Below are 23072 nucleotides of genomic sequence, written 5' to 3'. Positions count from 1 at the left end.
GTCAGCATCTTCCAGCCCAGTGCTGCTTACCTCCTTCTACTGGAGGAAAGAAACAGAACCACAGTGATGAAAGTACTGCTGAAAACAAGTCCTGAAACAATGAACACTTCTACTTGTACAAGGTGGGGATTTATTAGCCTTGCTCAGCTAACAGTTCTTCTAGAAGATTCCAGGTGTACTCAGTGACAGGGAGATGGCACACAAACTAATTCTTGGCTGTTATTTTAATCAAAACAAGTGTTATTCTCACACCCAAACTGCCCCTGCAGTCTGGCATGGGCAGCGGCAGATGGAAGAGACGCCCGGCCTGGGCTAGATCTCATGTGAGTGAGGATCAAGGTACCTGCTTGTTAGGAGATGGGGAGGGCTGGGAAAGGCCCCGGGGCCGTGAGGATTCATGCCTTCTGAGCGAGGTAATGGGAGTGGGAGCAGAGCCAACGCAGCAGGAGGGAGGGCCCAGCCTTGCCCGGGGCCCAAGGCCATGGAGACACTGAGATATGGCCCAGTTGGTTTTCAAAGCCTAAGATGCAGCCCCACCCAAAGAACACTGAGCTGTCACAGCGGACAGGGGTCCATTTCAGTGTGGGTGTTGACAATGGGCTCAGGAGCTGGGAACCTCGGGACACATGCAGACTGAGCCGCTGCTGAGCTGGGTCTCCACATGCCATGCAGGGCACGCGGACAGGGACCAGCGCCACTGAGCAGATGGGGTCCTTCCGGAATAACTGGGCTTAAGTAAGAAGAGAGGACAGCTGTGGGACAGTGGATTGATGGGGGCAGAGCAGTGTGTTGGGTGTGGGGGCTGCTTGTCAAGGAAACGACGCTCGGCAGGCTGGACTCCCTCATCTGAGCATGTCTCGGAAGAGAAACGCCAAAATGAGTGAGATCCACACGGGGCTGAGCACAGGGTGTATACTGGCTGCACACAGTAGGTGCTCAAAAAAGTGAGCAGGGCAGATGAGATGGGGGTGAGATGGGGGAGGCGCAGATACAGGCAGCCGGCCATAGAGTGGACAGGAAACCCAGAGACCTGTGGTTTGCCTGAACAGCAGTGCCTGGACGGTCCAGCTCTACCCTGAGCCCCTTCCGCACCTGGGGGCCTGGCCTCATGCAGTCAGGCCGCCTTGGGAGCACTGAACTGAGGGACCGACAAGCACAAATGGTCAACATTTGCCCATTTCAAAATTAAACTAGGTAACAAGTGAAAACCACCTACAGCCCGCCCACCCTCACAAGGGGAAGGCAAGTTAGAAAGGAGGGGCTCGGGGACACTTCTGCAGCTCAGCGCTGGGGCCAGGCCGGCCTGCTCTTCGGGCTCCCCTCCCACGTCACTGGGCCATTTGCACCACGACGGCTCTCCAGGCTTTCTCCTTGTCAAACTCCTTCAGGGGGCTTCTGGCCACCTGCGACCAAGACAGGCAAAGTGTTACTTCTCCCTGGCCAGCCATGCGCAGGAGGGCAGGGAGGGAGGCTCTGTTAATCTGAGAGCTTTTCTCAGCTGTGAAAGAAGGGAGAGAAGGCCCAGACCTCGGGGAGGAGAGACGGAGGAGAGAAGGGGGCCTCTGCTCCTTCAGGCTCTCACAGGTGCGGGGGCCTCTGCCCACGTTCCACACCTCGTCTGTGCCTGTCCTCCATCCTCTGTCCTCAGTCCTCTGCAGGAACAGGACCTGGGCTGGGGGGGGGCGTGCGGGGCTGCCATGGGTGGCTGTTGGCCTCACAGCCGAGGAGGTGGGGGCTTGGGTGGAACCCCCACCTACTCTTCCCACTGGCTCTCTGCAGGTGGGGCTGCATCCCAGCACCAGCAGAGCAAGCGTCTGCATATAATAGGTGCTCAATAGATAAATACTCACCAACTGTGGGAATGACAGACACCACAGTGCGGGGATAAATGGGTAGGGGTGGGTGAGGACCTCCAAGCCCTTCCTTAGGGCAGGGGACGGATGCCCCACAGAGAAGGGTCTGACCTGGCCTGGAAGGTATGAAGGCAGTAGTTGGTCGGGGACCTGACCGGGAAAGGAGGGCGCTCGAGGAAGCTGCTGGGCCTGCCCCCTCAGCCCCTGGACCCAGCAGTCCTGGAGCCCGGTAGGGGGACTCATGCACCCGACTCCACACCTGATATCCCTACACAGAACCGGGTGATTTCACGTGGGCCGGGACAAAGCCATCCCGCCGGAGACAGACCACAACAGGTGAAAACGACACCGTCTGAGAAGAACAATGAAGGGAACAGCACTGGGAAGCACGGGGAATGGCAGGGTCACTAGGAAGGGGCCTGGTGGCGGGAGTGTGTCCCCCAGGAAGAGCGGGGAGCAGCCCTGGCAGCGGCCAGCAGCGCCAGGCGTGTTCCAGGATGCGAGCGGGTGTCATGCAGAGCGCAGGAGGGCAGGATGTGAGACCGTAAGGGGCGGAGGAGTGTCCAATCCACCGCGGGCGGCCCTGGAGGGCCCTGCAGCAGCCTCTCAGGTACACGGGGCATTGTGCACCTGAAGGAGACGCTGACCCCCCCAGCCTTTTGGCTGTGGTGGGACGAGAGGCAGGACCTGAGCAGAGTACTGTCCAGGCGGCCTTGAGCCTGGCAGAGGGGCTAGTGTAACCCCTCCTAGAGCCTGCTGGCCAGAGGTCATTGATGCCACATCTGTAGGGAGCCTGGTGGGTGCCCCCTTCCCAGCAGAGCCACGTCCCCAAGAGGGGCCAGGAAAGGGACCTCTGTGACCCGTTCGGATCCTTGCAAAGTTCTCTTCTACACTTTTAAGAGTAAAACTGAAAGCATTCAGTCCATAATGTTTTTTCAGGAATGAATTTGTGTTTGCCTAGCTGGCTTAAAAAAACGTATTACATATTTTACTTCTTCAAGATTTTTCCGTGGTGTTTTAAAAAATACAAAGTGAGGGCTGGCCCCGTGGCTTAGTGGTTAAGTGCGCACGCTCCGCTACTGGCGGCCCAGGTTCGGATCCCGGGCGCGCACCGACGCACCGCTTCTCCGGCCATGCTGAGGCCACGTCCCACATACAGCAACTAGAAGGATGTGTAACTATGACATACAACTATCTACTGGGGCTTTAGGGAAAAAAAGGAGGAGGATTGGCAATAGATGTTAGCTTAGAGCCAGTCTTCCTCAGCAAAAAGAGGAGGATTAGCATGGATGTTAGCTCAGGGCTGATCTTCCTCACAAAAAAAAAAAAAAACAACAAAGTGACACAACAGGTCTTGAAAGAAGTCAGCAAGAGTGGGTTGTCACTTTGCACGGGGCCCTGGTGGGCCGTCCCACCAGACGGGGAGGTCACCGCCTCGGAGGCCACTCACCTCCCCTGCTGGGCGCTCTTGCTGGCCGGTCTGCGTGGCGTCCCAGGATGTACCCACCTTGAAGCTCACGCACTGGATGACGGTGCCTGTGTTGAGGCTCGCCTGCAGCAGCAGCTCCAGCATCAGGAGCAGCAGGAGCACGTCGTAGGATTGCTGGCGGCAGAAACAAGGTGCATGAGCAGCGCCAGCCCCACCTCCCCCATCCTGGTTCTCGGCCGCCTGGGACCCCGCTGCGTGGGAGAGGCCCTGCTCCAGCCAAGGAGACAATGCAAACAGCTTCCCTGTGCCCGTGGCCCGTTGGCATCCAGCTTCCAGAGTGTAGAATTCAAGCCCTAGAGCAAGTCCGTGTCTAACAGTTTCAGGTGCGTTCACTCCTGGGCCCTTCCAGCCCCACTGTGTCCTATTATTTCACTAACCCAAGCAGTGATCATTCTGTCCCAGTGAATGAGAATGAGGAAATCAGCTCTGCTAGAAGTTCTGCTGGCCTGGGTTTAACAGGCACAAAAACGACCCACAGGCGGCCAAGCCCTGTGGATAGTCCTGGCCGCTTACGGTCAAGTTTTCCACGCCCCTCAGCAACCACATAGGTCAACAAGGGAGCCCATAAAACCCCTCGTGGCCACACCAAGGGTGCCTGTATGGGACGGAAGTGACCGGTTATGTGTAAGCAGGAAATACGCTCTCGAGATTGGCAGATTCTGCCCTGGAGGGCCCTGAGCCAGAGGAGGAAGAGGGACCAGATCCCGGACACAGGCGCCGTCAATGGATTGGTCTCAGGTCAGGCTGGAGGCTGCTGGAAGGAGGGGGCTGAGGAGTGCCCCGGACCAGACGGAGCAATGGGGGGGCAGGAGGAGGTGTCTCGGGCAAGCAAAGAGTCCTGTTGGGCCGGAGGAAATGGACCCATCGGGCTGCAGAGACACCCCCAAAACACCCCGCCCCTCCCCACCCTGCACCGATGGCCTTCCAGCCTCCAAAATACAAAGCAACTAAATGTTAACACAAAAAAGAACCCAACACCCATACAATATCACTGTCAAAAAAAAAAAAAGAAACAGAATAACAACTCTCCTCAAGTTATATTAACTTGAACAGTGAGTCCAATAATAAAAATAGCAACATCGTGCTGTCTGGCACCAGGCAGGTTGACTCTAAAATTCACAGAGGAAAACAAACAAGCATCATAGGCCAGGTACCCACCCCTGCAGGGCAGAGCCTGAGTCGCTGAGCATCTGCCCATCAGCTGGTGAAGCCTGCCGTGGAGCTTCCGTAATCAGAACAGGGCACATGGCACACGACTGGCTGGTGGAGGAGAAGGCTAAGGCAGAAAGAGACCCAAACCCAGACAGAGCTCAGCACGTGGTAAAGGCAGCGTCTCAAATGACTGAGGAGAAGATGGGCTTTTAATAAATGGTGTTTGAACCACTGAAGAGCCATCTGAGAAAAGATCCAACTGGGTCCATTCCTTATGCCAAGCTCCAGGATAAACTCCAGCTGGAAACACAAGTACCAGCCTTTCTAATTATGACTTAAATCCAGAAGGAATAAAGGAAAATATTGATATATTTACATAAAAACAAAAAAACTTCCACATGACAAAAATCACGATAAGCAAAAGGAACAACTGCCAAGCTGAGCCCACTATTTGCATTTTCCGTACAGAGAGCGGACTGGTCTTCCTAATGTTAGCAGAGTTTCCAAAGCTCCCCAGAAAATGGGCAGAAGACACCCCCAGGGTTTCCTGGAAGAGACACCCAAACGCCATCTGGCAGAGTAGAAGCTCATCACCACCACTCGTGTTCAGAGAGATGCGCATTACACACGCACCTGTGTTACAAGACTCAGGGTGACAACCCTGTGTGAGGGCCATGGAGAAACAGGAAAATGGGCCCCCATGAGAGGAATTTGTGGAGATCTAACAAAACCACAGAAGCCTCTACCCTCGCACCCAGCAACCCCTCTCCTAGCTAATTGTCCTAAAGATGCACCGCACAGACTCAAAACCAAGAGGAGTCATTCCCACAGTGGACGGCTGGGAGTAACCCCATTTCCATCACTGGGGCCTGGTCAGGCGGGCTGGGCCACGTCCGCGTGTGCATGTGTGATTAAAGGACACAGAGAGCTCCGATCCCTCTGGGTCCTGAGGAAACGCCAGGACAGATTATTAAGTCTAAAAAAGAAAAAAGCAAGACACAGAGAGGTGACTAGAGTGTGGGAGCTGTTCTGTAAGAAAGGAAGGACAAGGAAAACACGCACAGCGCCCGTAAGAGGAGCGGGGGGCTGAGGACGGCCACACCTCCTCTGAGAATGCAGTGGGACGGTTTGACTTTTGAACCATGTGAAAGTTTTATGCATTCAAAAATGCTATTAAAAAGGAAAAAAGCATCAAACCCTGAAACTGAATATGAACAGAAACCGTTAAACTTGACTGTGTGTCAGATCAACAGCACGGCCACGCAGAGGGGACTGTTCACTTGGCGGGTGACCGGCCTCCTGAGGGAGATATGGGAGCGGTCAGCTCACTCAGTGGTGTGCCACTGTCAGTGATCCTGGTCTCGTAACTGTGAAAGTTCTGTGTGTCTTGTAAGGTAAAGTAGTAACTATATTCAATATTATCAGGAAACAAGATTTTTGGAGTAAGAGAAAAGGATGCAGATATAAAATAATGGAAGTTAAGGAAAAAACCCCTGAAATGTGAAATTTGAATTGGAAATACCAATATAAATTCAGGATTTTTGAGTGTATATATATATATACACACATATATATATATTTCTCGGTTCTGTCCACTGAAAGGGCTTAGAAGCAATGACATCCCAGAAGAAGTGAACACACGGAGCCCCCAGATCTGGATTCCCACGTGCCGTCCCCTCCGAGGGGCCCAGGGTGCGGCCGGGGCAGGGGCAGGACGGGGTGTCTGTAAGGAGAGGCTGACGGGGTTGTATGGGGGCACGGAGCTGGAGTGTGCTCCCTCCGGCCACACCCGGGTCAACTTGAGCGTCAGAGAATAACAGCTGCAGCAAATCATGACAACCCGTGAGTCCCTCGTGGTGCTCCAAGGGACAGGAGCACTGTTGTCACACAGCGTGCCAGCTCGCACAGGAAGCGGGAGTGAGGCCCAGGACCACCCTGTTGACTCCTCGGTGTGAAAACAACTCAGGCAAGGACCAGCCATCAGTGCCAACCCACAGGTGACAGGGGCATCTACACTGGTGCCCGGCTGACCCCAGAGGAAGGGCATGCCTCCCGGGGGGCACTCTGGCAGCCACCACCGAACTAGGCAGAACGTGACACCACGTGCTGCTGAACTCACTCTCGAATACGCCACAGGAAATAGATCCACAGGTGGGACCATCTCCAGACAACTGGCCTAAAAGTCAGCGTCACGGGGAAAGGTGAGTCCTGAACCAAAAGAGGCCAAAGTGCAAGTGTGACCTCGGCTGGGTCCTGCTCTGAAAACTTCAGCCCACGAAGCACGCTCTTGGGATGATCCCTGGAAACTGAATGAGGTACATGGGGTAATTTTAGCCATCTTAGGTGTGACAGTGGGACTGTGGGTGTGTAGGAGACTGTCCTTACTCTTAGAAATGCAGAAGTATTTAAAGGTGGTCATGTGGTCAAACACTTCCACTTGCTTTCAGGCACTTCCGAGCAACGCTGTGCGTGTGTGCACTCTGCCCCCCGTCAGTGTAAACACACGGGTGTAAGAGCAACGCCCACACCACTGGAAAATCTCGGGGGTTACCAGACTATTCTAACTTCTCTGTCTATTTGAAATTTCTCATTATAAACATTTGGGGGAACATACCATTGGTACTAGAAACAACGCAAGGTGTCTAAGAAATCACCCAGCAAGGTATGCCTGAGCGTGCGGGGAGAAGGTGACATGTCAGCAGAAGGCTCTAGGGAAGTCCTGGTTAGAGGCACGTGCACACCCAGAAAGGCTCTCAATTCCCGCCAAATTGATCCATAAACCTATGGATTTTCAATAGAAATTCCAAAAGGGTCTCTCATGAAACTTGACGAACGATGGATCCTAAAACGTGAATGGAAGAGGAGAGGGCAAGAGAAGCCAGGGTACCTGTGAGGAAGGGGTGTCTGGGTGAGCGCCAGGGCTACAGGGAGACTGGGCAGAACGGCCCAAAGCTGGAAAAACAGACACAGCCCGAACGGAACGGGGCTGGGAGCAGAGCTGGCCCTGCAGGCCAGGGGGACAAAGGGACATCCAAGAACGGTGCCCAGACACCTGAGTGTCCACCAGAAAAGCCTCACGCTGCACGCAGAACCAGCTCCACGCAGGTCGGACCATGTGCAAAGCAGCTCGGGCCAGGGGGGCACCCATCCCGGCGCCTCCCCTCAGATGAGCGCGAATGGCACATCAGCCCCATGTCTCTGCAGAGCTTTACGGTAAAGTGGAACAGCACACACCCTGATGGCCGGTGGGTACTCCTTAAAGATCTCCATGGTTCTCATTATGCTGGACGACAGATATCCGGAGGCCGTGAACAGCAGCGGGGACGCGAGGCTGCAGATGGCGATCAGCACCTCCACCTGACGGAGAGCAGAGAGGCGCACATTGCAGCCGGCCCACGGGCTCCAGGAGCCAGCCCGTGGACAGAGGGTGCTGCTCACCACCCACCCCGAGGTGAGTGTGTGAATGTGTGTGTCTGGGTTCAGCATGCAGCTCAGTTTGCTCATTAATTCAAAGCACACCGCTGTGTCACGTGAGTTTTCTCACTTTATGCACAATTCTCCAATCCATGTTGAAAAAATAACACTTAGGAATCAATGGCCTCCTCCCGCTGTCCTAAAATCTGTTGTTTTAACCTTCTCCCCACATCGCAGAGTGAGGCCTAGATGGTCTCAGAGGCCACACAGCCCGAAGTCTCTGGCCGTGCATCACACAAGTGTGGACACTCATGCCGCAGGGCATTGGGCCTAATCTAGTGATGGTTGCTGTCAAACAGCCACCACCTGACAAGACCCAGGGTGCAGCCAGAGGCTGCGGCTCCTCCTCCCTGCTTTGCTGAGTCACAGGAATTTCTGCTGACTTGCACACCAAGCATGCTCGTTTCTGTCTGTTTCCACAGACAGTCCAGCCCTGGGAAGTCGCAAGGCCTCCTCAGGCCCCCCCCGACCCCTGGATGCTCAGCCCGCCCCTGCCCAGCCTGGCAGCCCTGCAGCCCGGTGCCCGCCATTGTGGGAGCCTCGTCACACGCAGGGCACCGGCGCTGGCACCGCTCAGTGGGTCCCTGGTTCCCGGGGATGGGGCATCACCTACCAGACACTTGCTGGGACACTCCGCTGTCACATGGCTCGCAATGGCACTTGGAAAACACTAAGAGAAAAGAAAAAAGAAAAGCTTCAGAGGTGACAGTTCCAGAGTCCAATTCCCAACATGCTCTCCCGTCTCGATGGGAGCCATCCTCCTCCCAAGGGAGCGGGCAGCCTGCTGGGTGTGGGGCCGGGCTGGGACAGGCAGTGGGAAGGAAGCAGGGCGGCCTCTCCGAGGCTCGTATACTCTCTGTTCCTCGACTGCAACTCAACTCAACTCTGAAAAGAAGCTGCAAGAGCCGGTCACCGATTGTAGACATGTCGGCACACCTGCTCTCTGGGATAGCGGGACGCCCGCCCCAAACGCTGTGCGTGTGCTGAGACGAGGGCGTTCTCCCGTGCCATCTCAGTTCAGTCCCATGCTGGGGAAACTTAACACAGATTCAACCGCAATATCCAGCCTAGAATCCGTGTCCTCCGGTTTGTCCTGACAATGTCCTGGTCGTGGTGTTTCCTGTTCCTGGTTCAGGGTCCCATCAGCCATCACGCTTCGCATTTCATTGTCGTGTTTGCTGGTCTCCTTGATGGGGAGATGGCCCTGACCCTCTCATTTCTGGAGCGAGCACCAGCTGGCTGCAGACTGGCCTCAGTGTGGGTTGGTCTGGTGTTTCCTCGTGATCAGACCCAGGAGACACGTGCCTCCCAGGACACCGGGAGGCGCCCCACCCACCACGCTGACTGACCACTGGGTTAAGTGGGGTCTGCGGTGACTGGCACCCCTGCCCCTTCGTAGTCAATAAATGCCTTTTTCCACTTATTATAAGGAGCTTGATTTAGTTCCACACAATTTGGGCAGAGGGAGCATGGTGAGAAGATGAGTCCTCTTCGAAATGTCTGGGTGCTGTGCCCACCCTCCCTCACCCTCCAGGTTCTAGGTGCCCAGCACCCTCTGCTGCCCAGCCTGGCACAGCCCGCTAAGCCTGTGACCCCAGTGAGTCCAAGCTCTGGTCACCTGTCCACACACCCACAAAGGAAAAGGAAATGCCACGCCCTGGGCAGCAGCAGACTCCTCCCGGAGGTGGGAATGTCTCAGACCCCTGGACACTGGGAGGCGTCTGCATTCATTAGCGGCTCTGGAGAGAAGGTGAGTGGGACAGAGGTAGGCTCAGGGCAGTGAGATTCTGGGCAGCAGGGGGAGGACTGAAGAGAGAAGCAGACCAAGGACGGTGTAGAGAGCAGCACGTGCAAGGGCCCTGGGGTGGGAGGAGCAGTGGAGCCTGCACAAGGGCAGAGTATGTGGCCGGGAGAGGGTATGGAGGTGGCTGCAGAGGTGGGTGGGCCTGGGCCGGGAGTCGGCTCCCTCTGAGGTGGTGTGCGGAGGCTGATATGTCAATGCAGGGGCCTCTCCTGAGGCTGGTGTTTCCAGCAGGGCTTTCTGGTTACAAGCAGGAGCAGGGGCAGAGGAGGGGGTGGTGGATGTGGAGCAGCCAGTGAGGAAGCGACTGGAGTGGTTCCAATGAGCCAAGGGGAGGGCACAAGTGTGTTTGTTCAATCCAGCGTGGCTGCTCCAGCCCCCTGCCCTGGAGAGGCAGGAAACTGGGCCACGGGGGTGGGAAGGCTGCAGGGACAGGCTCTCAGCCAGGCCCCCGAGCCCTGGACCCCTGCCTGGCTCCCTGTCCATGCCCTTGGCCTCTCCCACTGGCCACTGACCCAGATGGGGGCAGGTGGAGCTGGCTCACTCCCCACCAAGGAAAACCCCACCCGCATCCTTCCCCCTCCTCCCAGCTGTGGGAGTGGTGGGTGGATTTAGGGATGGCCAGGAGGACAGGGTAGCACTTGGTCAGGTGTGGGATGGGGCGTGAGGGAGAGGAAGAGGCCGGTGGCTGGCCGGAAGGGATGGAGGGGCCTCTGCTGAGAGAGGGGCCCGGGAGGAGAAGGGTCTGGGGGAGATGGTTGTGCAGACGTGCAGGAAACACCGAGGTCGCTGCTGTGGGACGAGTGTCTTTCGTTAGCAACTTTCAGGCAGCGTTTGGTTTCCGTCCTCAATAACCGAGGACGTTGTTCCAGGTGCTTCTGTGTCACCGCCAAGGCTGGACACGCAGATGTGCCTCCTCCTCTGTCAGTCACACTCGGCCATGCACAGGTGAGTGGCTCCACCCCACGCCCTGCCCTGCCGCTCTCTCCCTGGACTGTTGTCCTCGGAGGGCCCCTCGAGCCATCGGGTCCGGGGCTCAGTGAGTTCTGACATGGGCACCCCAGGGCATGGCTGGGACCCCCAGAACACAGCAGGAGTCCAGTCCCAGCATCCACCGTGGACTGCTCCAGCCCAGAATCAGTCCCTCGGCCTTCTCACGGCTGAACGTGCGGTTAAAAGGCAAGTGATCAGGGCTAAGCCTGTGCCCTGCAGCAGCTGCAGGAAGAGGAGCATGTGGACGAGGCCGAGGATGCCTACTGCATCCCGTTCACTCCTGCAAGGTGACAGGAGCACAGCTGGACACGGTGTAAACAAACCAGGCCCCTCCTGCGGGCATCACCACGTGACACAGTGACACTGCTCAGTGGCCGTGTGGTGACAACATCCAGAAGCACAAGCGTAGGTGGACATGGTTTCTCGGTGTGTCACATGACCTGTGGATTTTCGGGGGTGCAGGGGTCAATCTAAACTGTCCCACGAGGGACAGACACGAGGAGCCCCAACCCAGCCGAGGCCACAGACCAGACCGGGAGGTGCCGGGCTGTGGCCTCAGGGCCGTGCGTTCCACAGGCTGCTTTCCAGTTAAACATTAAACAACATTAAATTATGTAAGTAATTAATTATAAATTTAGAATCACTTATAAAATGATGAAAGGACCATATGTAACACAGAAACTGTGTATTAAGTACTTACCTGACCTAGATGCTGTACTACCCGTTTACTGTAGTAGCTTTTAATGGAAAATGATATAAACATATCACATCTTATAAAATACATTATATTATAAAACAATGTAAATGCTATATATTATAAAATTATATAAAATAATAAAAATAAGTATTTTTCAGGAGAAAATACCAAAAATATAAAATAACAATAGCAGTTAATATATAGTAGTTAACCCACTGACTCATTTAATCCTTGATTCCCAAATTCCTCCACCCCGCCCACCAGTGCTCACTCTCCCACCTTCTTCGCTCCCAGCTGCTTTCTTGCCCGAAATCCACCAAAATTGAGCTCAAAGACCGGCCACGACCGGCTTGATGAGAGTAGCCCAGGGCTGCGGCAGGTAACCACGAGGCCTGGCCAGCCACAATGGACGAGGGCCACCCAGGATGTACTCACAGCCACTAAGATCCAAAAGAAGGTCACCGAGTGATGCGGGCCCGAGACGGTGTCATCCACGTTCAGGGCGATGACCCCTCCCAGGACGGCAGAGACACCGGCAATCACCTCGATGACCTGGAGGGGTAGATGGCGGAGCCGTTTCACCCGGGGAGGTGGCATGGGCTCCCCAGAGTCCCCACCCCGAAGGTGTCAGTGAACGTGGCAGGCAGGGAGGGAGGGTAAGTGACGCGCCTGTGTCGAAACGTTGTGGGTACCCTCCAACGGAATACCGACAAATGCACCGGCTCCAACCCAAAATCAGTGGGAAAAGGAAGGAAGGAGCTCCCGCCAGTTCAAAGGAAGACAGGTAGGGCGTGAAAACATGTAGAAAATAGAAACCAATGACGGCAAAAATAAACACAAATGTGTCAGGAAATAGTGATCAGTAATTCAAAGGACAGAGAGACCGACGGATGAGATAAAACATAAAATACAGTTATATGACGTTTATTGACACATACCAAAATGTAAGCACAAGAAAAGTCGAAAGTAATAGGGAGAAAGGTACAGGGGGCAAATATTAACCAAAAGATAATCAATGTACTTAAATTAAACCAATCCATACAGATTTTATGGCTAAATGTATCATTACTAAAGATAGAAAGTTGCCACGTGATGATGCAAAAAAGAAGGAAATTCACCGGGAAGCAATTCTAAACTTGTATGTAACTAAAAACGGGCTCCAAAAATCTACAAAGAGAAATCTCACACTCAGAGTGAGAGGTTTTCCACAGACCTTTCAGTAATAGAACAAGTAGACTGAAAAAAAAATTGGAAAAGGTGTAAAAGACTTAAACGCAGTTAACAAGAGAAGATGGCCATATAATGTATCCTCCAAACCAGGATACTTTTGAAAGCGAAAGGGGACGAGAGGAAGAGTTCCTCGGGGACAGCAGGTGTCAGTCAGGACAGTGTGTGTTAGCACGTACGCCTATACCAAACATACCACGTACCTCCCCCAAACAAAATAAAATAAGAAGGAGAAGGAAAAGGAAAGATTTTCTTACTGAATAGGATTTCAGGACCCGAGCAGGAAATGTCACGTCATACAGAACGTTGGCACTATCTGAGATGGAACCCTAAAAAAAAATGTCACAAGCAACAATGCGACACAGTGACTTTGAATATGCTGCTGGGTGGGCACGCGCACCGTCCAGCCCCTCCGCGCAGGCTGGCTGTGTTGCTCGAGTGACGTTCCGAAATACGAGCGTCTGGAAGTTGCTAGTGCATCTTCAGGCTTGAGAGCAGAAGTTCAGACACAGACATTTTCCTTGCACGAGAAAACGTGTTTAATTGCTGCAATCCCAGTTTACTGGGGGTATTTTTAGCAGACTTGGTCTCTCCGTGTGATTCTCCGGTGGGGGGGGAGCTTGATCAGAATCACACTGGTGGGACAGGGGTTGCTGCGTCTTCATCTCTGCCTTCCCGGGACAGGCCATCAGCCTCCACAGGACCCGCAGAGCTGGGGCTGCCTGGATGCCCTTCAGCAGCCTGACCCACCCGGGCGGGCAAGTGTCCTGGGCGCCTGCCCTGCCTGCAGGGGCGTGAGCCAGCCAGTGTGCAGCGGCGTCTGCTGTGTCCACTGTGTGGCACAGAGCGGGACCTACCTTCTGCTTGCAGAGCGCCTCGCTGGACCGGGCGGAGATGATCACCGTGGCCGCCATCAAAAGCTCCAGCAGAAGGAGCAGAATCAGATTGAAATTTATCTGCCAAAGGAGAGCACACGTGTCTGTGAAACCGCTTTCCCCACTTTTATCCAGTGAACGTGGACAAGTCCACGGACAGGCTTAGAGGCCTTTGCAGAGCTCTGGGCAACTTCTGTCCAAGGCGCCAGGCGTGTCCCACACACCGCCCTGACTTATGCGTGTCCTTTTTCTGTTTGTTTGTTTGTTTGTTTGTTTGTTTGAACCATCCTTAGCTTGAGGGCTGCATTTGGCCCTTGGGCTGCAGTCTGCTGACCCTGATCTAAACGTTCCTTGGTGGTTTGCCCCTCCTGGGTATCTACTCTAACGAGATGAAAACTTACATTCACACCAAAATCTGTGCACGTTTCTAGCAGCTCTATGTGTAACTGTCCCAAACTGAAGACACCGGGGCTGTGGGGTAATGGAACTATTTCGTGTCCCGACGTGCCAGCAGTTACATGAATCTGTACCCGTGTCAACAGTCATAGAGCTGTACGCTGAAAAAGTCCATCTAACTGTATGAGGTACAAACCAGCCGGCCCAGAGCCCCACCCACCCCCTCCTCTGTGGGGCTCCTGCACCGGGGCCCCCTCACCTGCCCTCAGCACCCAGGGTCAGGTGCCTGGAGCCCTGAAATGGTCAAAGGAGCCAGTCCTAAGCCTGCTCACCCTGCCCCACCCATTCTTTCCTGCGGAATCCACAGGAAAGGCTCCTGCCCACATTCCCCTCCCCTCTGCCCCCTGACCGGTCTGGTGCTTCCCCGTGTGCTCCCCCAGGCATGGTATGCCCCCTCCTGGGAACTGTGAGTCACAAACTGTCCTTTCAATGGCAGTCGTCTCCTGATCTGTTGGCCTCACTAAACCTGAATAATAATAATACTCACATTTAAAAACAAATGCAATTAATAAGTTTGATCTACAGAACCCTACATGCAAAATAAAACAAAATGTTCATTCTTTTATAGCATTTGTGGAACATTAACAAAAACTGACCATCCATTAGGCCACAAAACAAGCCTCGGTAAATTCCAAAGAATCAGTACACTATAGATTGTGCATTCTGCCCATAACATAATAATATTAGAACTCAATAATAAATGGATGACTTTTAAAAATAATCCCACGTTTCTGTTTCCTCAGGGTCCTGGGAAGAAGCAGATGGACACCAAGAGGAAGGAGTGGAGAAAGTTTAATGAGAGGGTGACTCACAAAAGTCTGGGTGGGGTGAAGGGACACTTACAAGGGACATGGCATCCACAGCGGCCGGAGTGGGGAGGGAGTGGTCACAGAGCCCACATGGGCGGCTGCAGGAGGCCTGCGAGCAGGGCTGTGGCCTCAGCAGAGGACCAGCCCCTGTCCAACCACATCCCAGAGGGCTCAGGGCCAGGGGAACTAATACCCCAACCTCTCTGGAATGTCCCATCTGTATCTCCCTCAGGCTGAACCCCATGGAGGCCAGAGGGCGAGGCACCCAGTGGACCAGCCCACACAGCCACCTCCTGGACACAGACGGGAGGCAGTGGGTGGGAATAGGGTCTGGAGGGGCAAGGGGAAATCTGCAAACCCAATGAAAACGCCACGTGTCAGATCCAGGACACACTAGCCCAGCGCGAAGAGGGAACTATGCAGCCAGACACACCTATCAGGACACGGGGGCGCTGAGGTCGAGCAACTGGGCCTCCAGCTCATAAAGTCACACAGAGACCAAAGGTGACCCCAAAGACACAAGGACGAAGAAAATAACAGAAACCGATAAAGCGGAGAATGACAACCCCAAACTGAAGGAGGTTCCAGCACAAGCTGGCCCTTGAACATCTTCATGAGACAGATACACTGAAAATAAAGCTAAATTTTAGAATGAAAAGGAGAAATATCTGGCATGAGTTAAAAATAGTGAGCAATATTATGAACAACTATATGCTAATAATTTTAAATACCTGGATGTTATGGACACATTTTTGATAAAAATATAAAAGCCAAAACTTGACACAAAAAGAAACAGAAAACTTGAATACTAACCATGAAGATCTCCCCTCACCCCAGCCCCAGATGGAGATGATTTTACAGGTGAGTTTGACCAAACTTCCAAGAAACAGTGCATTCTTATCATATCAGGTTATTCCTAAACACAGAAAAGAGATAAGAGCTGCCTAGTTCATTTCATGAGGCCAGTATAACCTTGATTCCAAAACCGGAAGGAAATACGGGTCTAATTAACTCAAGAACCCTGGTGCAGAAATCCTAAGCACAATACCAGCTAGTCAGCCCATCAGAATATTGAAAATAATACCACTGTGATCAGGTAAGGTTTATCCCAGAAAAGAAAGCCTCAGCACCACAAAAATCTATCAATTTAATAAACTAAATGAGGAAAGATCATCTCAATATCTGCAAAAACAAAACAACTATTAAAGTTCAACACATCTTTATAGTTTTAAAATGAAAAACTCAGCAAACCAGGACTTGAAGAAAACACTTTAACTGGTGAAAGATACACAACAATGTAACAGGGACTCTTGATATACAATCCATATAAAATCAGGAGGAAGACAGAGATGCTCACATCGCCCGTTTGCCACATTTGCTGAAGATCCCGGCCATAGCCATAAAGAAAGAAAAAGAAGTCAGAGGTGAAGACTGAGAGGGGAACACAAACTGTCATTATTTGCAGAGGACATGGTCACCTATAGAAAAACCAACATGACCCACAGAAAACCTATGAGAATAAGAGAGTTCAGCAAAGTTTCCAGGCACAAAATCAACTTATAAAAATCCATTTCTAAAAACCAATACATCTGAATAAGGTATGTACCTGAGTTGATGGGTAGTACCAGCGTCAATTTCCTGTTTTTGACAACTACTCTGACCATGTAAGACGCCGTCACTGGGGGCTGCGGGATGAGGGATACATAGACACTCTCCATGCTATTTGTGCAAATTCTTTTGAATCTCAAAATATTTCAAAATAAAGAAAAAATTTAAATCAGTAGCCTCTCTCTGCACTAACAAAAATCAATCTGAATATATAATTTAAAAAATAAGACACCATTCTTACTAGCAACAAAATCTGTAAATTACCTAGGGATCACTTAGCCAAGAATACACAAAACATTGATGGCCTGAGAAAGGACTTGCAAGATGATCTGAAGAAATGGAAGGACAGCCTATGCTCCCAGAGAGGATGACAACATCATAAAGATGTCAAGTCACAAAATTAATCTATAAACTTACAATAATCATAATGAAGGTCCAGCTGCATTTTTTGGGGAGCTCAATGAACTTGTCCTAAAATATACCTGAAGTAAGAGAGGTGAACTCTGGGGGAGAGCAGAGTGGAGCGGGCGCCCCCCACAAGACATCAGGATGCACTACACGCCGTTGCCCCACAGCGCGGTGTTGCCTTGTCACAGACAAACCACGAGCAGCCGCAGAGATGGGAACCCAGTCCTGCAACTCAACCAGCAAAAGACAACCTGGTTTACAGCCAAGCCGAGGACATGGCCAGGCAGGTGACCAGGAAGGAGGCCCAGGAAGGAAAGAGCAGAAGAGGTGCTCGGAAATGTCAGTGATCAGAGAATGTAAGCTAAAAGAACAAGTAGCCACACCACAGTCATCTGACCGGTAAACGGTAGCAAGTCGATGACGCCAGGGGAGGCTATGGGAACCAAAGCCTCAAGCTGGTAGCGAGGGCGTGCACCGAACTGTGTTCTCTGTCAAATTAAATCCGGGTACAATTCATGAAATGTGTCCCAAAGAAACGTGTCCACGTCGGCACCGTTTGTGGCAGTGGAGCCTGGGAGACGATCAGTCCAGATCCATCCCTGAAGGATGCTGGGGAGACGGCAGGGCCCACCGTGGGCCCCGAGCAGTGTTAGTGGTGCAAGTGGTGCAGCCTCAGTGGGACGGGCAGATCCACAAGCACGGGTGGAAACACAGAAAACAGAGGAGCTCTACCGCCAAGGGGAAGTGAGAACGCGGTTCCCCCTAAAGGCCTCCCAACAGGGGACAGCGCCTCAGCGCAGAGCCTGGGAGGATCCCACTCCCGGGCTGAGCAGGTAGGACGGGTAGGGGGTAGCCCACCTCCCATCCGCTCACATGGGCCTTTCCTGGGTGCTGCCTCCCACTTCATGGTACGTGTGTGTGTGTCTTCTGTTCTTGACACTAGTGTCCCAACGTGAGGGGCCTGAGGTTCTTCTGTAGGGTTCAGGTGTCAGGGCCCTGCGTCCTCAATGCAGCAAACAGTGCAGCGTGGCTCACCTTCGATGTGGCAGGAGCCACGTGAGGACTGGGTAACTGCGGATTCTGGCGCAGTGGCCTGGGTAGGGCGGAGGTTCTCAGGTACGAGCTGCAGCTGAGGCGACACCGCTGGCCCACGGGTCACCCTTTGGTAGAAAGCTGTGCAGCATGTGGTGTCATGATCTTTCACAATTTATTTATCCATTCTGTGTACGTTGGAGGCACCGTCCTAGGGAACGGACCCTGGATGATCTGCTTTGGTTTGGGGTTTTTCCGACGACAAAGAGTGCTGCTGGGACCCACACTTCCTGGTCACACGTGCACAGTTTCTCCCGGGTCTGCACCCACGCTCGGGCCAACCTGATCCAGACGTGGCTCCCCTGTATGATAACTCCTGGTGGGGGGTGGGTGAGCCCCCAACCTGTTCTTCAAGGGGCTCCCTGCCCTGGCCCTTCCTCGGTCACTCCCTAAACCTGCCGGGTCCTGCCCGTAGGCCCACCTACTCTGGACCCACTGGAGAGGCGCTCCCACCTCCACTGGGCAGATTTCCTGACTGTCGTTCTCAGTGAGGCTTCACGAATTTCCACAAAACAGCTTTGCAGACCCTGTGTTACATTTATTCCCAGGAACTTTGTATGTTTATTTCCATAAAATGATATCTATATTTAAATTACATTCTAACAACTTTCTGTTGCTGGCACAAACAAGTGTTTTACACTGATTTTCACATCCAGCAACCTTCCTCCACACACTTAGAAATTCTGATGTCAGGTGAGTGGAAACCATCCCACCTTCAGACAGTGGCAGGATGCTGTTCCTCTCAGATCTGCGCGTGTCTGTTCACTGTTGGTGCCTTGTAAGCCTGGCTAAGACTGCCTTGGGGCCGCCTCAACCCTTTCCTGATCTTAAGCAAAGTGCATTCAACGTCTCACAAAGCAGATTTTTTTGAGGTGTCTCTGATCAGGTCCTTGTTTCCTGTGAGTTCTCTTTGGGCATCATAATTTAAACGACAAGGCTCTTCTGTTTTTCTTAGTGGTACATAAAGTAAGTGTGCTTATGATCAACAGCATCACAGATTTGAAGAAATACATTATTATGTCACTGTTAATTTTTAAGAACTATTGTGAAAGAGATATTAAAAATATTATCAATAAATCTGTCTGCTGGAATCAATGAAAAAGTTAAATAAAGACAATCCTTTTCTTCAGAAGCATAAATATAATTCTCAAAATTTGCCAAACTCCAGAGCTGTGGTACACATTTACTGTAATGACTGCACATTTCCAGCCCAACAGACCGTGCTCACTGACACCAACCACGTGCCCACATGGTGGGCAGAGCCTCGGTGGGCCAGCGGCCTGGCACCCGCGTCAGCAGGAAGACACGTCCCAGAGAAAACAGGACAGCATGGGGGACCCGCCTCGCTTCCCCGTGACTCACGTCTATTGCTGATGGGTTCAGGACAAGTTTGCATCCAAACCAGATTAAACACGTCGTGGTGACAGCAAACGTGGAAACAAACAATATCTGAAAGTTGGGAATCTGGAAAACAAGACAGGAGGGGTTTATTCTCCTTCACATAACTAAAGAATAAAGGTAACATTAAACCAAATTCCAGTTCATTAATGAAAAAATCCCAAAGATTGGGACACATAAGAATTAGCTGGATGGGTGCCCTGTGAGCTCAAGCCTCCACCCCCTCGTGGGGGCAGAGGGTGGGAGGACACGGGAGGCCCCACAGTGGGGAGCACAGAGCTGCTGTTGGTGGTGGAAGCATGTGCCATCCCTGCACGTGTGTGTGCACGTGTGTGCGCACACGTACACGCGCACACATGCACACACGTGCACACACGTCCCGTCAGCCCCGCAGAGGGCCTGAGTCTGCCTCCCCAGTGCATCCTTCCATCAGGGTTTCTTCCACAGCCCGTGAGCTGCACAGCGGCCCCCATGTCTACAGAGCTGGGACAGAAGGCTGACTCACCGAGTTGATGGTTTTCCTCGAAACAGCAAAGCTCACAATTGCAGAGGGAATGCACTGAAAAGACACCAGAGCTCAGTGAGCTGATGGCTCATCGCCTGAGCGCCCCTGCTGGTCACAACTGTGTCCTGAAAATAATGCACTGCAATGCTGAAGCTTCCAGAAGGACCCAAGACATATCAGCAAAACAGGTGCTGCCTGTCCACCGGACGCAGGGGCTTTGCTCAACGATGAAAGGTTCCCAGGTATTTCAAAATAATTTACGCTGGAAAAAGTTTTCATTTTTCTGATGAAATGAGAAAGATGTTCGACAACAAGAACTATTCTAGCTGGACGCACTTGGAAGCCAGAACATAACCTCCTATTGCACGAGATCAGGGTTTGTCTTAGCTTAAGAATGACCCAAAAAGGGAAAAGCATCTGTGTGTGAAGGAAGCGGAAATGTTCAGGGTCCCAGGGCCCCTGGGGGTTCTTGTCGGAGGTCCCCCATTGCAACCCCCACAAGAGCAGGGACGAGGCAGAGGGCAAGCATGGGGGTCAGGGCAGAGGGGAGGTGGACAGAGGGGGACCAGCTCGGGCCTTAAGGGCCATGCCAGGTCTTGCTCCTGCGGACAACCAACCCCTGCAGACCCTGCTCGCAGTAGGAGCAGCACGAGCCGGGGGGCGGGGAGGGCAGAGCCCACAGGATGCAGGGCAGTGGCTGGAGGGGGGCTCTACGGGCTGGGCCACCGAGGGCCGAGGAGGAGCCAGTGGGACCACGTGACCTGGCTCCCCAGCACGTCACCTGAGGATGAAAGGCCCTACTGAGGATTTTGCTGGGACATCTGGCCTAGGTCGGCGTTGCCCGAGACCCAACTGGGTCAGAGGTCAGAGGCCACTGCGAGCCCCCCAACAAGGGCTGCTGCAGTGGTGAGGACAAAGGCCACCTAGAAGTTTCTGGAAAGAAGGGCAGGGGGTGGGTCAAGTTCTCTCAAGGAACTTTGTCCTAAGGGAGCAGAGGCCGGCAACGTGGGGGTGAGGGCAAAGTAAAGGAGACAGGAGCCGGAGAGCAGGCGGGTGAGAGGCCCCCACAAGACCCCAGGGGCAGGCTCTGTGCTCAGCTGGCTGGGTCACTCATTGCCTCTCCTGGGAGGACCAGTGGCTCCAGGCCTTGCACTCTATGAGTCCAGAGGGTGGGGAGTGCAGCTCCCAGACCACAGGGAGGGTTCCCTGCCAGCTTACAGGACAGCTGCAGCTGGTGTGAGAGATCAAAGGGCCCTTTCTTGCCAGAAGTCTACGGGGTGAGACTCAGACACGCTTCCTCAATCATTTTCAAAAGTAATAAATCCTATTTGAAGCTAAAATCACATGAATGAGGAGCAAGCGACAGCAACGGGTAAATCTCGGAGCAAAAGCTCAAAGGCACAACCGTGAACTTTGGTCCTGAAAGAGGGGCACTGCTTACCGAGCCTGCAGCACAACGTAAGTAATCCATTTCAGAAGGAAACACGTTTCCCAGGTACAGCGAAAACCCCGAGGTCACAAGCAGGCAGCTCTGCAGGACAGCAGCACAGTCCAGGTGACAACGCAGTCGTGTCCGAAGATCAGACGGTGGAACACCTAGCCCTCTGACTGCAACTTCACTGTCTGGACAACGCCAACATCCTCCCCTGGGTCCCGCCAGACCTAACTCCTCCCAGAAGGATGGCCACAGCCCACCCTTGTCCCTGTGTCAGACTATGGGCCTCAACACTTACTTGGGGGAGAGAAGAAGGGAGTTCTGTCAAAATTTAAAGCAAGAAATGGCACCTCTCCCCAGACAACTCTCTCACCCCAACATGTGCAATTTCAGGGGCCCCAGGATCCCCATCCCCAGGTCCAGGCACAGAGCCTGGCAAACAACTCCCTCCTGCTCCCCCTGTAGAAGCTGATCCCAGCGGACAGCTGGAAAATGACCGCCAAATCAGGGGCTGTAGGTTCCAGGGTTTCCTGGTGGCAAGGGGCGCCCAGGCCTCAGGCAAGGCCTGGGAGATGGAAACTCACAGCAGAGGGTGAGGCCATGAAGAAGAGGTCAATGTTAAAAGGTCACTTGGACCCTGGGTCCAGGCAGGGGGCTGTGCACTCCCCGCTGTGGTGGGAGCCCTGGGGCCTGAGGGCCTAGGGGGCAGAAGAGACCACAGCGCACACCAAAGCAAGGAGGGGACAGGCAGGATCGGGCACTGTGGCCGCAGGCTGCTGGGGGCGCTGCACAGAGCCGAGGGCCCCGGACCTACAGGAGGTTGACTGGCCACCCCCAGGAGCAGGAGGGAGGGTAGAGGCTCCAGTCTCCATGGGATGGGGTCACAGCTGGGGAGGAGGGCAGGCAGGACCACTGGGGGTGCTGCGTGGGCAGCCCGGGAAGCCAGGGCTCGGGGAGGGATGAGGTCTTGGCCAGGATCCCGGTTCTCAGCCTGGGCCATGAGAAGCCCTGGGGTCCCGCCTGCAGAAAGTCACATCCAATGGCCCATCCCCAGGCAACCATGCATGCTCAGGACTCCAGGGACCCCAGGAAAGTCCCCTCAAATGTTTGGTCCCCCCAGGCCTGCCCCCCAGCTCTCTGCTGGCCCTGTCCCTCCAGCCCCTCGGCCTGCTCCTCTCCCTGGCCCCAGCCTCCCTCCTTGGGAGCCCATCCCACGGTTCCCTCTGCCAGACGCCTGCCTTGAGAACGCAGCCCTCCTCCCCATCTCTGCGGGGCGACTCCAGAGCCCCCAGGTGTCGAGGGTCCTGGAGGCCGCCCTGGCACGATGCACGACCCAGGAGATGATCAGCGCGGGCCCTGTGCTGTCCCAACCCTGGTGGGACACAGAGCAGCCACAGCCTGGAGGCCAGCGGCACTAGTGCAATAGATATTCGTGAATTCAGGAAAATAATTCAGAGAACGCAAGCAAAATAAGCCCATCAGCGCCCACGAGGCTCTCCAGAAACAGGAGTGACCGGGAGCTGCTCTTTCCCACAACACCCAGGCCCGGGGACACCGCATAGAGGACGGGGGTGGGGGGTGGGGATGATGCCTCCGTGGTCCTGGCATGGAGCTACTCACCCCCATCAACACAGAGAAGACCCACGTCTTGTGACTGAAGCACGGGGGCAGCCTTGATGACAGCTGCAGGTCGTTAGGCTTGGCGTCCGGGGTGTAGCTCCCTGAGTCCAGCCTTCCCCGCTCCAGGGTGGGCAGCCGGTCGTAGCCAAGTTCCTCCCTGCACTGCTCCTCCCGTGTCAT

The 23072-nt window shown here is 53.8% G+C and overlaps 1 protein-coding gene across 6 annotated transcripts; it reads right to left on the bottom strand.

The window, feature by feature from the left end:
* Positions 1 to 1068: 1068 nt before the first annotated feature.
* On the bottom strand, positions 1069 to 23072 carry MLC1 (modulator of VRAC current 1). Of its 6 annotated transcripts, none has more exons than XM_014793305.2 (11): positions 22893 to 23072; positions 21279 to 21368; positions 19838 to 19891; positions 19297 to 19398; positions 13544 to 13642; positions 12944 to 13015; positions 11895 to 12011; positions 8582 to 8638; positions 7729 to 7851; positions 3274 to 3456; positions 1069 to 1403 (listed from the first exon to the last, which is right to left on the bottom strand). In XM_014793305.2, the coding sequence occupies exons 1-11, from the start codon at positions 23070 to 23072 to the stop codon at positions 1329 to 1331; spliced, it is 1152 nt and encodes a 383-aa protein (XP_014648791.1). In that variant the 3' UTR covers positions 1069 to 1328. The 6 variants fall into 6 exon arrangements, with proteins under 6 accessions (XP_014648791.1, XP_087304684.1, XP_087304685.1 ...); XM_087448558.1 differs by having other exon boundaries at positions 3304 to 3456; XM_087448559.1 differs by lacking the exon at positions 8582 to 8638 and having other exon boundaries at positions 3304 to 3456.

This window comes from Ceratotherium simum, chromosome 25 (assembly GCF_057802395.1).
Source record: "Ceratotherium simum simum isolate JZ-2026a chromosome 25, ASM5780239v1, whole genome shotgun sequence".
Lineage (NCBI taxonomy): Eukaryota > Metazoa > Chordata > Mammalia > Perissodactyla > Rhinocerotidae > Ceratotherium > Ceratotherium simum.
The sequence above is the reverse complement of the archived record's forward strand: the minus strand, read 5'-3'. Positions and strand labels throughout refer to the sequence as shown.